Raw genomic sequence first — 13,649 nt, 5'->3', positions numbered from 1 at the left:
GAGTCACATGGACAATTTTTATGATAAATTATGGTGCTTTTTTTTGTCATTTTGCTGCTTGACAGACACAGTCCTAATTAATTTTCAATATATGGAAAAATTCAGGATATTATTTTGTGTTCCACAGAAGAAACAAAGTTATACTGAACTGGAATGACACAAGGATGTGTAAATGATGGCAGAATCTTCAGTTTTGGGGCGAACTATTCCTTTCATTTAATTTGACAGCTTTGGCTTAAGTTTTCCCTCTTTCTGCTTTGTCAGTCACTCTCCGGTGGTTTGATGCATTCACTACCTTGACAAACCTACCAGGGGCTTTTATGTTTCTCTCTCTCTCTCTCTCTCTCTCTCTCTCTCTCTCTCTCTCTCTCTCTCTCTCTCTCTTTGTTCTTGCATTTCATATGATCAGATTTTTCCTGTTTGCTTCCCTCTCGGCATGTCAGCCTGAAGCCTATAGTCTGTTCTTGAAACCGCAGACCCACAAAATATGAGTGATTATACTGAATTAAAAATGCTTACTGTTGCCTGCTGAAATTATACATAATTTAAAGCCATTGATTGGTTTTCTGTACAACGCTGTACATGTTTACGGGTTTCATGGATTAAATAATCGAAATCTAGCTTATTTTATGAGGATACTTATGCTAGAAGTGAAAAAAGGCATATTTAGATCTTTAGATTTATAAAATTGTATCAATTGCAATTTACCATTTACCTCTGTCTAATTATTGACTGTAATGACATCCAGTCACACAACTCATTAATAGTCAATGACATAAATAACATTAAATATCTTAAAGAAATATCAGTCATTGAATTCCTTTGCCTACATTGAGAATACTTCTTGAGATGGTAGTTTGAATGTTTCTTGGTCACAGTACTTTGATTAGTGTATGATATTGCTTGTATCCTACTGTTCTATAAACAATAAATAATATTGCCAGTTATTTTATAAATTTTTCTTTTGCTAAATAATAATTCATCCTGCCAGCCTGTCAGACATACTGCGAACACAGGCAAGCGGAGTGAGACAAACAGTGAAACGTTTTTAATGCTATTATGAGAAATATCAGTACTCTGAGCAGATGTGTTATTGCGTTAAAAAAAGCCAGACACAGTGCAACGAATGAAACAGAATGCAGGTGTCTCGTTGAAGAAAAGATCTTTTAACTTTGATGCTCCGTTCATGACACAAGATGTTGACAAAGCAGCAAGATGCATTGCAATGGTCAAAGACGTCTGTCTAGCGCTGGGGTCGGCAACCAATGGAGGAGTAATCACTGGCACGCCAGCAACGACGAGAGAGGAGTAGACTATTTTATTTATATAAATTCAGCACCTGCATTCCAATCTACATCTTGATGTAATCCTTCCTCATGATTACGCAGTGTCTCATTAGCTGAATGGGAGGCTAAACACTGTTAAAGTGTGATGAGACTCGCGCTGCACGTGCAAGCCATTCGCACATCACGAGCTGGCAGCGCTTCTCTTTCGGTTAATTGCACCCGCTTTGCTTCGGTCAGGCTGAGCTGATGACAGCCTACATTCCGTGTTTCATTTGTTTCTTTTTGTTTTCAGAACAACACGTCATGTAATAAGGAAAACACCACTATTAATCCTTCAGATTTCCATTACCGAGCTCTGCGTGATTTTGAAACATTTATGATATAATATAAGAAATATTTAAGATTCCACACTTTTTATGATCAGCAATCAAATAAGCACATTTGTGACATTAACTGTAACTCATTTTGTACAAAAGGACAGGTTTTCTTTCAATAAAGCACTTCCAAAAGATGCTTTGTGAAAATTCACATGCAGGACCATGATTATATCATAATCATCGGGTTTTGCAAAAATGTTTCACTAAAACTGTTACGCTGATAACATAATCTGTAATGAAAAATAAACGATTAAAATCAGAAAAATTGCCTCAAACTTCGAAAAATCACATACATGCGCATCGGCACAGCCATTGATCAGGAAAATAAAAAATGGCACTCCATGTCAAAAAGGTTGCCGATCCCTGCATAAAGGGATGTAGAGAAACTACCAAAACAGCACTGACAGATACAAAAATATGTCCTGTGTGAATGGCCCCTTACAAAGCAGCTCGTCCAATGAAATTAGAAGACTGTAACTAATGCGCAGTTGTCTACTAATGATATTATTTGGAAGCAATTTTTAAATTTGACTAAAATCATAAAAAAATTAGATGGTTTTCTCCTTACAATGCAGTTGTCTTCACCTGTATGCACTGATTCCTCATCCAGAAAACCAGCAGGTGTCACTGTGATGTTAAAGCAAGGAGATCTTCATCTGGTGCCTGTGAAGCCATGAGACCACTGTCTATTTGTCAAGGTCACCAAATGATGGATCCACACACAAAGAATGAAACACTTTATGGATATCAGATAGCTTGTGTGGGTAGAACTGTTTGAACCATTGTCCTGCAATAAATTGAGGAAAGCAAAGAGTCATACCAAAGGTGGATGAGATTCATTGAAACAGTTTTGGCAGTCACATTTTATAGTGATCCAGTCCAAGGCTGTTAAGAGGCTCAATTTGTGAGGTCGAATGATTCAAACCACTTCATTTTTAAGCCAAAAGGGCAGTGCTTGGTAACTAATTTATTTAGGCAAAATAGCATAGATATCATTATACTGGAGTTTTAAAGGGATAGTTAACTAAAAAATACATATTCTGTCTTCATTTACTCACCCTCATGTTGTTCCAAAACCATATGAATATGAAAGAAGATGTTAGGCAGTATGTCAGCCACAGTCACCATTCACTTTCATCGCATCTTTTTTCCATACAACGAAAGTGAATGGTGACTGAGATTGTCATTCTGCCTGACATGTCATTTTGTGTTCCATGTAAGAAAGAAAGTAATACAGGTTTTTAACCCTAATGTTGTGTTCTGGTTATTTTGACCCAGACAACTTTTTTTTTTTTTTTTTTTTTTTTTTGCTTAATCCAATTTGAATAAAATTCCTTGACTTTATTCACATATGGTATCTGAAAACACAAAACAAATTTGGACCATTTGCTTACATTTTTCTTTTGTTTATTTCACTTTGTTACTCTTGTGATTCCTGTCAAAAATGAATGGATTAGACTACAAAATACAAAAATATTAAGTGTTCAGGATATGTCAGTATGTGTTTTTGAACACACAAAGTCCTCGGGCATGTGCACACAACACACGGTACACACACACACACACACACACACACACACACACACACACACACACACACACACATTGGTGTTGACTCTCTGTAGACGTAATGATTTTTATACTGTATGAACTATAGATTCTATCCCCTAACCCTCACAAAAAAACTTTATGCATTTTAAAATAAAAAAAAAACATTGTTTAGTATGTTTTTAAGCAATTTGAATTATGGGGACACTAGAAATGTCCTCATAAACCAAATTTATTGCATAATACTCTTGTAATTACCAGTTTGTAACCTACAATTTTTTCCTCGTAAACCACCCAAACCTGTACGTACACACACACCCGTACGTACGTACATACACATACACACACACACACACACACGCACACACACTCACACACACAGTGTGTTGAGCGCCCTTTTGTGCATAGTCTTTCCATGCACACTCTTTAAGGAATATAACAAGATCTTCTTATCATATTATATTGTGCTTGGGCTCGTTTGAATCAAGATAGTCTGCTGTAAGTTGTGATATGTGATTGTCTATGTTATATGTATGTTTCATGAAGTGTTTATTATATTTTTGTGTCTGGAGGAATTTTATACACTAATACTCACTGCAGTTTGGCCCCTGAGTGAAACAAATTTGCTCATTGCATTCTACTAATTTAGACCTTATATAAAACACATGGCTATCTCATCTTTTTTATGGATTTACCAACTCTGAATATAATTGTTGTGATAGCAAATTTACAAATGATGAGAACTAAACAGTTCATATATAAAAAAGGAGCACAAAACCTGTTATAATGACTAAAAAAGAAGTTGATAAAAAGATCTAATGCAATATCTTGTGATAATATATGCAATATGAGAGATTTATAAACAATCTTAGTGGACCAGTCATTTTGACCTGGGAACACAAAATGTGTTAGCACAGAACAAACACAACACAAGGGTTAAAGAGCATAAGGGTGAGAAAATGATGACAGAAATTTCATTTTTGGGTGAATTATCCCTTTAAACTTGAGATCTGGTGTTTATTGAAAGCTTCCTGAATTATGCAACATTCCATTACTGTGGCTTCGCCAGGATGTTAAAACTTTACAATCTGATCACCACAGCAAATGTTTACACAAAAAATATTTTCAAATCCTCGATTACTTTCTGTGATTATATACAGGCTTTCAGATGTAACTTTGGATAATAGCACAGCTTAACCCTAGTTCAAGGTCATCATCTTTTAAGCTGCCTAAAGAGAAAACCCAACTATTGGCATTCCATTTCTGTTGTCCCTTTCATTCATCTGTAATCCAAAACATCTTTGCAGGAAGACATCAGGTTGCTTGTAGTAAGCAAATAATTAAAAAAATCTCATGTGTAGGGAGCATGTGTTATACTGGTGGAGTTTGAAAGGTGTATTTTCCAACTACAACTGAACTCCATCAAAATAAATAGAATCATTTCTGAAACCTTTGCTGAAATGACCTGTGGGTTGTGGTAACAGTGATTGAAGATCTGGGAAGGTAATCTGAAGGTTGCCAGTTCAAACCCCAGAGGGGAGTAATTCATGATCTGGAGAATTATTGGGCTCTCCTATCATCATTGTGCCCTGACAACCCCAGGTTGTTGCAGGGGGACTGGCACTTTAATAAATGGATTTATATCCCTTTGGATAAAAAGGTGTCTGCTTAATGATTTGCTAATACAGATTCCGTTTTCCAAAAGAGAAATACAGTTAGAGAGAGATGAGGGGTTTCAGGTTAAAGCTGAAGAGTGTATTTTCTGCGTCAACAGAGACATCAAACAGAATTGCAAAGATAATGACTGTTTTCCAAGCAGATTTCCTGAGCACTCCCCCCTTTTGCTATTGGTAATTTGTCCCACCCCAAACTTGCACCATTGGGTGAGCCAGTGTTGCTATGTCAGACAGCGTTTACACTTCTCAGGGAAATCAAACAACGAATGACTTACTAGTAGTCTTTGCATATTGAATTGGGATAGGAAAAACCATCAAAATTTACATTGAGTGCTTTCATTTGTCTTTCTTTTTCAGCAGTTTATTCCATATGTAGAAGATGACAGCTCTAAACTGGATGACCGTGTGGCCAATCAAATGTGTGCAGCAAGCGAAGAGAGGAGAGAAGTACTGGAAATTAATAAGGTTAGAACAGCAAAACTGAATATAAAAACATTATATCCAAGCATTATATTATCCCTGCTGTCTGCTACCATATCAGAACAAAACCCATTTTTGAGTCGCGCCTACAAGTTGAGAAGTAATAATCCTTAAAATGGTAAACAATGAGATGAATATCTGCAGTATTTACTCATATAATAAAACCATGGTATTTGAAAATTGACCTAATGGCTTTCAAACCAAAGACATGTTGACTTTCTTGCAGCGAAATGGTCATAGCCTAATAGGGCGATGTTCTTTGTACTCTCCTCTCTGCCATTGAGCTGGCCATATTTAAAACTGCCTCATGCCCATGAAAGGCAGTCGGCATGGAAATGCTCATACGAAAAGGGCCATGGAGCTTTTTGCTGGCCAAATTGCCAGCTGCAAATAACATGCTGGATGAGGAGAGCATGTTCGGGGAATAAAGAATGTCAAACTCGGGAGGTCAAGGTTGTATCAGTATGTGGAGAGCAGATGTGTTATAGCTCTCCAGCATCTGCCTGTGTGGCAGCCGCCAGCTGTACTCGAAGACATAAGAGGAATGAATATGGGCCTGGGTGTGGTAGATTGATGGACTATAATGGATGGATTGATGGACTATTTATATGCATGTGCACAGCATTGGAGAGTTATGGATTTATAGAGAGATGAGGTATGGAGGATGGTGGAATGATGGATAGATGGATGCAGATTGATTTGTCCGATCGAGATCTGGAGAGGGACATTTTTGGAAGGGATGGGTATAGATATGAATGAATTCGTAAACGAAACGTTCTTTTGAGTTGGATCAGTGAATCTGTTGATCCTGTCCAGGGTTATTATAGTTTTAATTTATTTATTTTTAAACTGTGTACCTTTCAGTTTTGATTTTTTTAGATGATATTCTTTGCTAAATATATTTTATTTTTGTTTGTTTGTTTTTTGGTAGTTTCCACTCCACGACTGTTAGTTTTTTTCAGTGTTTTTTTTTTATTTAGTTTATCTTTTATTTTTCCGTAATTTAGTTTCATTTAGCTGAGACTCTAAATAAGCTCAAAACCAATGAGTGAGTTGATATTAAGAGCTTTTGGAGTGTACAGAGGATTTGATTGATGGGGTGAAAAGTGAGTTAATTTTACAGCGAAACAGCAAAAATTTTAACAAATCAAATGTAATGGAAATATTATGACTCGAAAGTATGACATGTATGGGAGCAAAAAAACTATTATAAATTATTAACTAATTATTATAAATTGATAATTATTTTTAATGCATAGTAATACATGTCTACATATGGCTTTATTAGATTATGTTAGAGCATGTAATATGCCATGTAGGGATGTCAGAGAATGCATAATAACGTAATAACGTAAGACCAATGAATGAATTTTTTCAACTAGTTCATTGATACAAACTGTACAAAACAACCAGTTCACACAGTTAGACTTCCCATCACTAATGGATGGGTGAACAGACATATAGACATCAGTTTGAGTGGTGAAAGTAATGAAGACATGGATGATTAAAAATTAGCACTCAGGTCAGTTTATTGAAACAAAATGGAGACAGGCTGTCTGACTCATCCCATTGTAAGCTAGGTTGCGCATTTTAATAGAGTCATGCCATTGTTCTGTTGATTGAGTGCCATCATTTCCAGTGCCGATAGTGCTCAGGCTTGATTTAGTGAATCCTCTATCACTGGGTCTACCGGCTCCACAAGTTTGTGAAGAGTTGGAGAAATGTATGGTGTAAGTATGGTAATGCTTTGTAGGACGTCCTGTCTTTGAATGATCACCCCACTCTCATTATCTTTCGATTAGGGTAATTGCTGTTTGTCAGGGGCCCGGCTGAATAATAGCCCTGCAATTTACAACGCAAGAGATTGGCCTTCATTACCACCACTGCTCTATCTTCACACGTCTTGTGTGTTCTGCAGAGTTTTATTGTACCTTTCATTAGCCGCATAACAGAAGGGTTTTGCCTTGTGTTACCTTCGTTTTTTTCTAAAGCCAAATCTCAGAGGTGTAATTGAGTGTGTATTTTTGTCTCGCAAAAATGAACCCTCTAAATTTCGATGCAATTTGGAGGGGAAACAACAGTGCAAATTGTCTCGCAAAAGAAAAGCATATAAAGGCCATTGTCATAAACAAATGCAAGAGATAATTATGCATCATCTGACTCAAGAGAACAATTTACAGTGCCACCTAGCATCCGCTCTTACTGTATGTTAGAATCCCCGGGGCCCCTCGGGGCCCCACAGATGTGTGAGGGCATCCAGAGGTCCACTGTAGTCGAGGCACTGTCAACTTGCCCGGGCAGGCCCTTTGATTGAATACTGCTCTAACTGTTAATAAATTCCTGTCACAGCCCATTAAGAAAGCCTTGGAGAGATGGCTGCTCTCATTTATTCTCCACCACTCTCCTCTTTTTCCCCCTCTAAGCTCTTCTCGTTTTCTTTTTCCCTTGTTCACCCCCTCTTCAATGTTTTTTTTAATACCCTGTTAATTACCCCGTCTGTCCTCTTTATTCAAATGAGAAAGTGAGAAATGTGAGAGAAGAATGTTTGTAATTTCAAATAGGCCTCTCAGAAGGCAGATACCGTGAGCGTAATCAACATCGGCAGAGGTACGAGCGTTCACCGTTATCTCCAGTGCAGGGCTGGGACTGAGGGGCCGTGGTGGAGCTCTGCTCCGATAAACAAACATGGTGAAACCATGAGGCGGGTTCAGAGGAGACAAACACACACACACTTCTCCAAACACACACAAGCATACGCTAGCACAAATGGTCTGCTCACTGGAGGCACTCAATTCTCCACATGATTAGTCAGTTCATATGTCATCCATTAGAACAGGTTTTCCGGCCAGAGGCGTTTTAATTGGTGCACGCGGGGTCAGAGAGGAAGGCCCAGCATGCTTGGGGCATGGAAATGGGACACAGTGAAAATAGAAAACGTTTCGCGGTGGGTCATTACTCTTCAGGTTGAGGAAGTGCTAGTTGTTTTGCCTGTTATTACTTTGTACTTGTGAACAAATAATTAGATGTTTTTTTCTCTCGTGACAGTTGTTAAAATTTAAACAACAAATGAAAGCCAGTGAAAGTGGAACACAGTGACCACATCTTCAGCTACATGACTTTGGACTTTTTAATGTTTGCTAGGGCAAGCGTCACTATTACTATTGTTCATACTGGATTTGAAAAATGTTGGTGGGAATTCATTAAGAAACAATTGTGCCCGGTAAAAGCGCTGGTTATTTGCATGCACTGTCTGCGCTGGTATCGCAACCGATTCACCAAAATGAATTATGCAGATCAGGGAAAGGCGCAAACGCGCCCACAAAATCTGTGCTGAATGCAATATGAATGGCGCTATTCAGGTCTTGCGGGCTGGTTTAGAGCACTAAATAGCAGATGATGCAGCAGACCACTGCATTCTGGCTCACTCTGCCATGACTGTACCTGATTACTTCACTACTCTGATCTAGACACCTGAATCATCCGTTTAACATGAAAGTGCACTTTACTACGTGGCACATCTAGATATACTGTTTGTCAGGTTATAACGCACTTCTCCATCATTTGCTGAAATTCTACTGGCATGATCGATAGAAAATGTACACAAGTATCTTTTTTAAATAAAATTCAGTTTACCGCTAATGTAATTGTGAATGAAGCGCAATCTATAATCAGCCTAATTTGCAGAGAAAGGAGGCATGGAAATTACTATGGCTTAATTTAAAAACTCAAGACGCTAATTGCGCCTGCTTAAACAAGATTGCAGGTGGTGATTGAAAAAGATACAGGTTTTTGAGCTGAAATGCCACGCGCAAAAGTGCCGCAGCTATTTAGTGACTTCGCCCCTCTTGGTGCTACAGACATTAATGATGCCTAAAATCATGTGACTTGTTGAGGAGATATGTGCTATTACTTTTGAAGTGATCAAATGTATGATATTTGCCTGGTGGATGAAAAAATGGGTTAAAAAGATCATATAGACTTGACCTGAGCCATGCAGTATATAGAATATCATTGGGCCGTTTTGGTTTAGTCCAGTAAGCAAGTACCAAGTAACACCCTAGCCACCACCCAGAACACCCTAGCATCATCATCACCACTCATATTTTCTTCAGAAAATGTAAAAACCTAGTTTAATACTACATGTTATAATACTAAGAAATCACAAATACTCTCATTCTTGTTTTCTTTAGAGTTTAGATCATTATAATATTAGTTATCAGAATATAAAGATTCATGCTTCATAAATCAGTGCTCAAATAGGAACTGACACCACTCTGATTCTTCTTGGATACAGTATGTACTTTTCTTGGCTTCCTTTGTCTGTAAGGGAATGTGATTAAGTTTCAAAACAAACCCTTTTTGTCTTCTCAGCCAAACCCAAAGTTCTCCCTTTTCTCCCATAAGAGCAGAGGCTAAAAGTACATCTCTCTCAGTTTAGGCTTTAAAATGAAATTACTTCTACAATCTCCCTGAAAGATTTTTATTGCTCGTCTCTCCTTTATACTGCCTGGGATGCGCTCATTAGAGCCAGATGCAGTAAGCCCCTGACATTCTGAAATGAGATGAAAGAGCTCACTCTGAAAAGGATTCAGGGACATGTCTGATTGGGAATCACTAGATCCATTCTCTAAAGAAAACTTTCTTTTATTTTAGTAGTGTCATTACTTTCTTAATGAACATTCATGGTCTTATTTTGAATTAAAATGGGCATGTTATTGCAAAGAAAAAAAAAACTGTGTCTTTGTAAGCTTTTATTAAAATTAAAATATTCTGCCTCTGAAATGACTTTCTTTATTCGGATGACATCACAAAGCCCTCGTATTGGTCATATAGATCACTATATGGAGTTGCCAACTGTCTTGTGTTAGCCGGATCATCCCATGTTTTGGCAGAAAGGACCAGCAAGATGCTCGACGGGCGCTGACTTTGTTGAGGGGGTCGCAAATTTTCAAGCATCCTGTTCATAATTTACTCACCCACATGTTGTTCCTAACCTGTATGACTTTCTTACTTCAATAAAACACGAATGGAGATATTAGGCAGAATGTCACCATTTACTTTTTATAGCAGCATTTTTCCATACAATGAAAGTGAATTTGGACTGAGGCTGTCAGTGCCTAACATTCTGCCTCACATCTAGTTTTGTCTTCATTCATTAACAGCTTAATAACAAGAGTGATAACAAGAAAGCACTTCAGCTGGCATTTCCATTGACATGCCTTGGTTTCTCTAACACATTCCATTGTTTCCACCATTTCCCAGGTGGGTAACATCTTTCCTTCATCTCGCCTTCTCCTCCCGTTACTCATTCCTCACCTTCGTCCTTCACCTGTGATCTGTCGAGATCTCCTCCCTCCTGCGGCGTCTCGCCCACATCACAGCAGGATGGGCTTAAGTTGCTCTCTGTTTCGTTCCTGCATCAAACCTTTCACTCCCACTTCTCCCAGCCGCACAAGGCATGCTGTTTAGCTCGAATTCGAAACGCCACTTTGAAGATCTAATGAACTTTTCAACATAAACATTGTGTGTTTAATTGAGTCTAGGTTCTTGTTTATGAATTGCTCTGGTGGAACAAAAATAATGAGATGTTTGAGGGAGGAAAGAGATCATTTGCAAATAATTTGCAACTAGATCAGTTTATGTTAATTCAGTAGACAGCCTACGTACATATGACTGTGTTTATAGTCGCAGATGGAGTGGGCAGGGAATGGTCATGGTTGGTTGATACAAGGACTGTAAATGAAGTAACAATAAACAGCATAATCAATACCACAGGCTGACAGCAGTCTGGTGTTGAATGATTGAAAAATGCTGGGGAGCAGAGCAGTGATCAATGGAACACTCTTAAATACTTGCACATTTCACATGCAGACCCTCTTTTTCGCCTAGTATTGCTCATACTTAACGGGGTCATGAAATGCTCTTTTTTTAATAGTTTCATCATCTTCCCTGAGGTCCACTGATAATGTTAGTAAAGTTTTTTTTATTTTTTTTACCAAAACAATCATCATTTTGTAATATATGATAATTTTCCACCCCATCTTTGACCATCTTTTCAAAAAGCTAGATTTTTGCCTCAGCTCCTCCTTTAAACTTCAATGTAACTTCCTCTGTTATGACTGGCAAACAGCATACAGTCCCTCAAATTCAGCCATTTTTGAAACTCAATCGGAAGAGAATAAACAAGCACCAAAACATTAGAAATGAACATTTCACAGATTACACATAACGTACATCTAACACATTGCATCCGAATATATTACACTATTCATCTCAAGCACAACTGTTAACACTCACACCTTGTCTACACCGGACACTATAATCAATGATGCTGTCTACCATGGAAGCGTCCGTTGCAGCGCGTCACTCCAACAGTAAACAGGTGTCCCATTCCATTTTGCGCTGGCGCTACTACTGCCAACAACACAAAGAAACGTTTCAGAAAGTTGTGTCGATGCGCCTGGTGTAGACAACCTCAAGCCATTGTGTCGCGTCACGTCAACGGATGCGCCCGGTGTAGACAGCGTGTCAGCATCATAAACAATCATGACATTTGAAATATTAATGAATGGAACTGTTTACTTATGGTTTTGATTGGATCCAGTAGTGTTTTTAACTGCCCCATATCCTTCAGTGACAATTCTTTTGTTTTATGATTGCTTCGCAAGACGCACACATCCAGTTTATCATCCTGCACTGAGGTGCACATTGCTGGGAACAAATCAAAATGGTCAAAGACATCCATCTAGGTGCATGTTTACATACACCAACAATTAAAAATAGTGCTGATAGGAGAATGAACAGTTTGTTGAGCAGTTTAAGCAACAAAACAACAGGAGCCACAGCAGCTGATGAAACTCTTCAAAGTTGAAACTTGATACCGCGTCTTTTAAAAGCGTGCCAGAGAGATGACAACAGTCAAAGACATCTGTGTAGTATATGTTTGTATACAAAAATAAAGTAATCCAGAATAGTCCAGATGGGTCCCCTTTCGTGTTCAGGAGTAGTTAGGCCACAGACAATAGGCCTTTTGTGCTTCTCTCTGTCTCTATTTATGAGCCAAGTGAGCACCAGTGTGTGGGACCATGGGTTCGATGATTTTAAAATAGACATTGATTTTGTTGCTGTGGAGGCCATCTTGAATTAATGAGTACCCCAAGTGATGTAGGGAAGTCGCGGAGGTAGAGATTGGGGCGTTTGCATTGGAGTTCTGGAATTTACAGTATGTTTTTATAGTAAAATGACCTCTTAGGAAATTTTATTCCTCATGACATGACCCCTTTAAAGAAATATTTTGGGTTCAATACAAGTTAAGGCCAGTCAACAGCATTTGTGGCATAATGTTGATTACCACAAAAAATTATTTTGATATCCCTCCTTTTCTTAAGAAAAAGCCAAAATTGAGGTTACAGTGAGAAACTTACAATGGAAGTGAATGGGGCCAATTTTTTAAGGGTTTAAAGGAAGAAATGTGAAGCTTATAATTTTATAAAAGCACTTAGTTTAATTCTTCTGATAAAACTTGGGTATTATTTGAGCTGAAAATATGGATTGTCGTTTTTATGGTCGTTTTAGGATTTTTTGGGTTTAAGACATTGTCATGGCAACAAAATGGTAAAAAGATTAGAAAAGGTTAGTAAGCAACTTTGTCTCTCTAAAATCATATTAACATGCATAATGTTTATGTCTTGTGGCTATACATTTGAAGAAGTGTGTAATGTTTACAGATTGGTCCCTTCCACTTCCATTGTAAGTGTAACCCAGATTTTTGCCATTTTTAGAGAAAAGGAGGGACAAGTCTAAATAAATTTTTGTGGTTATCAGTATTATGCCACAAATGCTTTAACTTATATTGAGCTTAAATTGTACTGAACCCAGAATATTCCTTTAAGGTAAGGGATTTAAACACACTCCTAATCCTAAATATTAGGATTACGAATCCTCAAATCATGTAGTTTGCTGATGTGAGGTGTGCTCTTAAATTTGCTTAAACAAATATGTTAAAAGTGATTGAACATACGATATGGATGATACAATGGGTGAAAAATACCATAGACTTACATTGAAGAAGGGATGCAAACCATATCTAGGGGCCAGAATATTATAGAGATTTGAGGATGGGCTCTTTTGACTTGGGCCAATAAGCAACTATCCAGAGCACCCTAGTAACTGCATAGCAATGGCCCAAAGAACACTAAGAATACCTTAGCAATTGCATAGAAATGTCCTGGCAACCACCCAGAACACCCTAGTATTGTGGCAGCGACTTTTCCACTGGCAAG

At 38.0% G+C, this 13,649-nt stretch overlaps 1 protein-coding gene across 4 annotated transcripts in view; it reads left to right on the top strand.

Annotated features, from left to right (window-relative positions):
• LOC127420642 (mediator of RNA polymerase II transcription subunit 30-like) overlaps nt 1-13,649 on the top strand; it is a 39,097-nt gene that overhangs the window by 10,339 nt on the left and 15,109 nt on the right. For 2 of the 4 annotated variants that reach the window (XM_051663059.1, XM_051663058.1), the window contains exon 4: nt 5,245-5,352. The exons of 1 other annotated variant lie outside the window; for it this stretch is intronic. In XM_051663059.1, the coding sequence (XP_051519019.1) occupies nt 5,245-5,352 (108 nt within the window). The remainder of the gene's footprint in view (nt 1-5,244; nt 5,353-13,649) is intronic. One more of the 4 variants, XM_051663060.1, reaches the window with a different exon arrangement.

The sequence above is a fragment of the Myxocyprinus asiaticus genome, chromosome 30 (assembly GCF_019703515.2).
Source record: "Myxocyprinus asiaticus isolate MX2 ecotype Aquarium Trade chromosome 30, UBuf_Myxa_2, whole genome shotgun sequence".
Classification (NCBI taxonomy): Eukaryota; Metazoa; Chordata; class Actinopteri; order Cypriniformes; family Catostomidae; genus Myxocyprinus; species Myxocyprinus asiaticus.
This window is presented reverse-complemented; position numbering and strand designations above follow the sequence as displayed.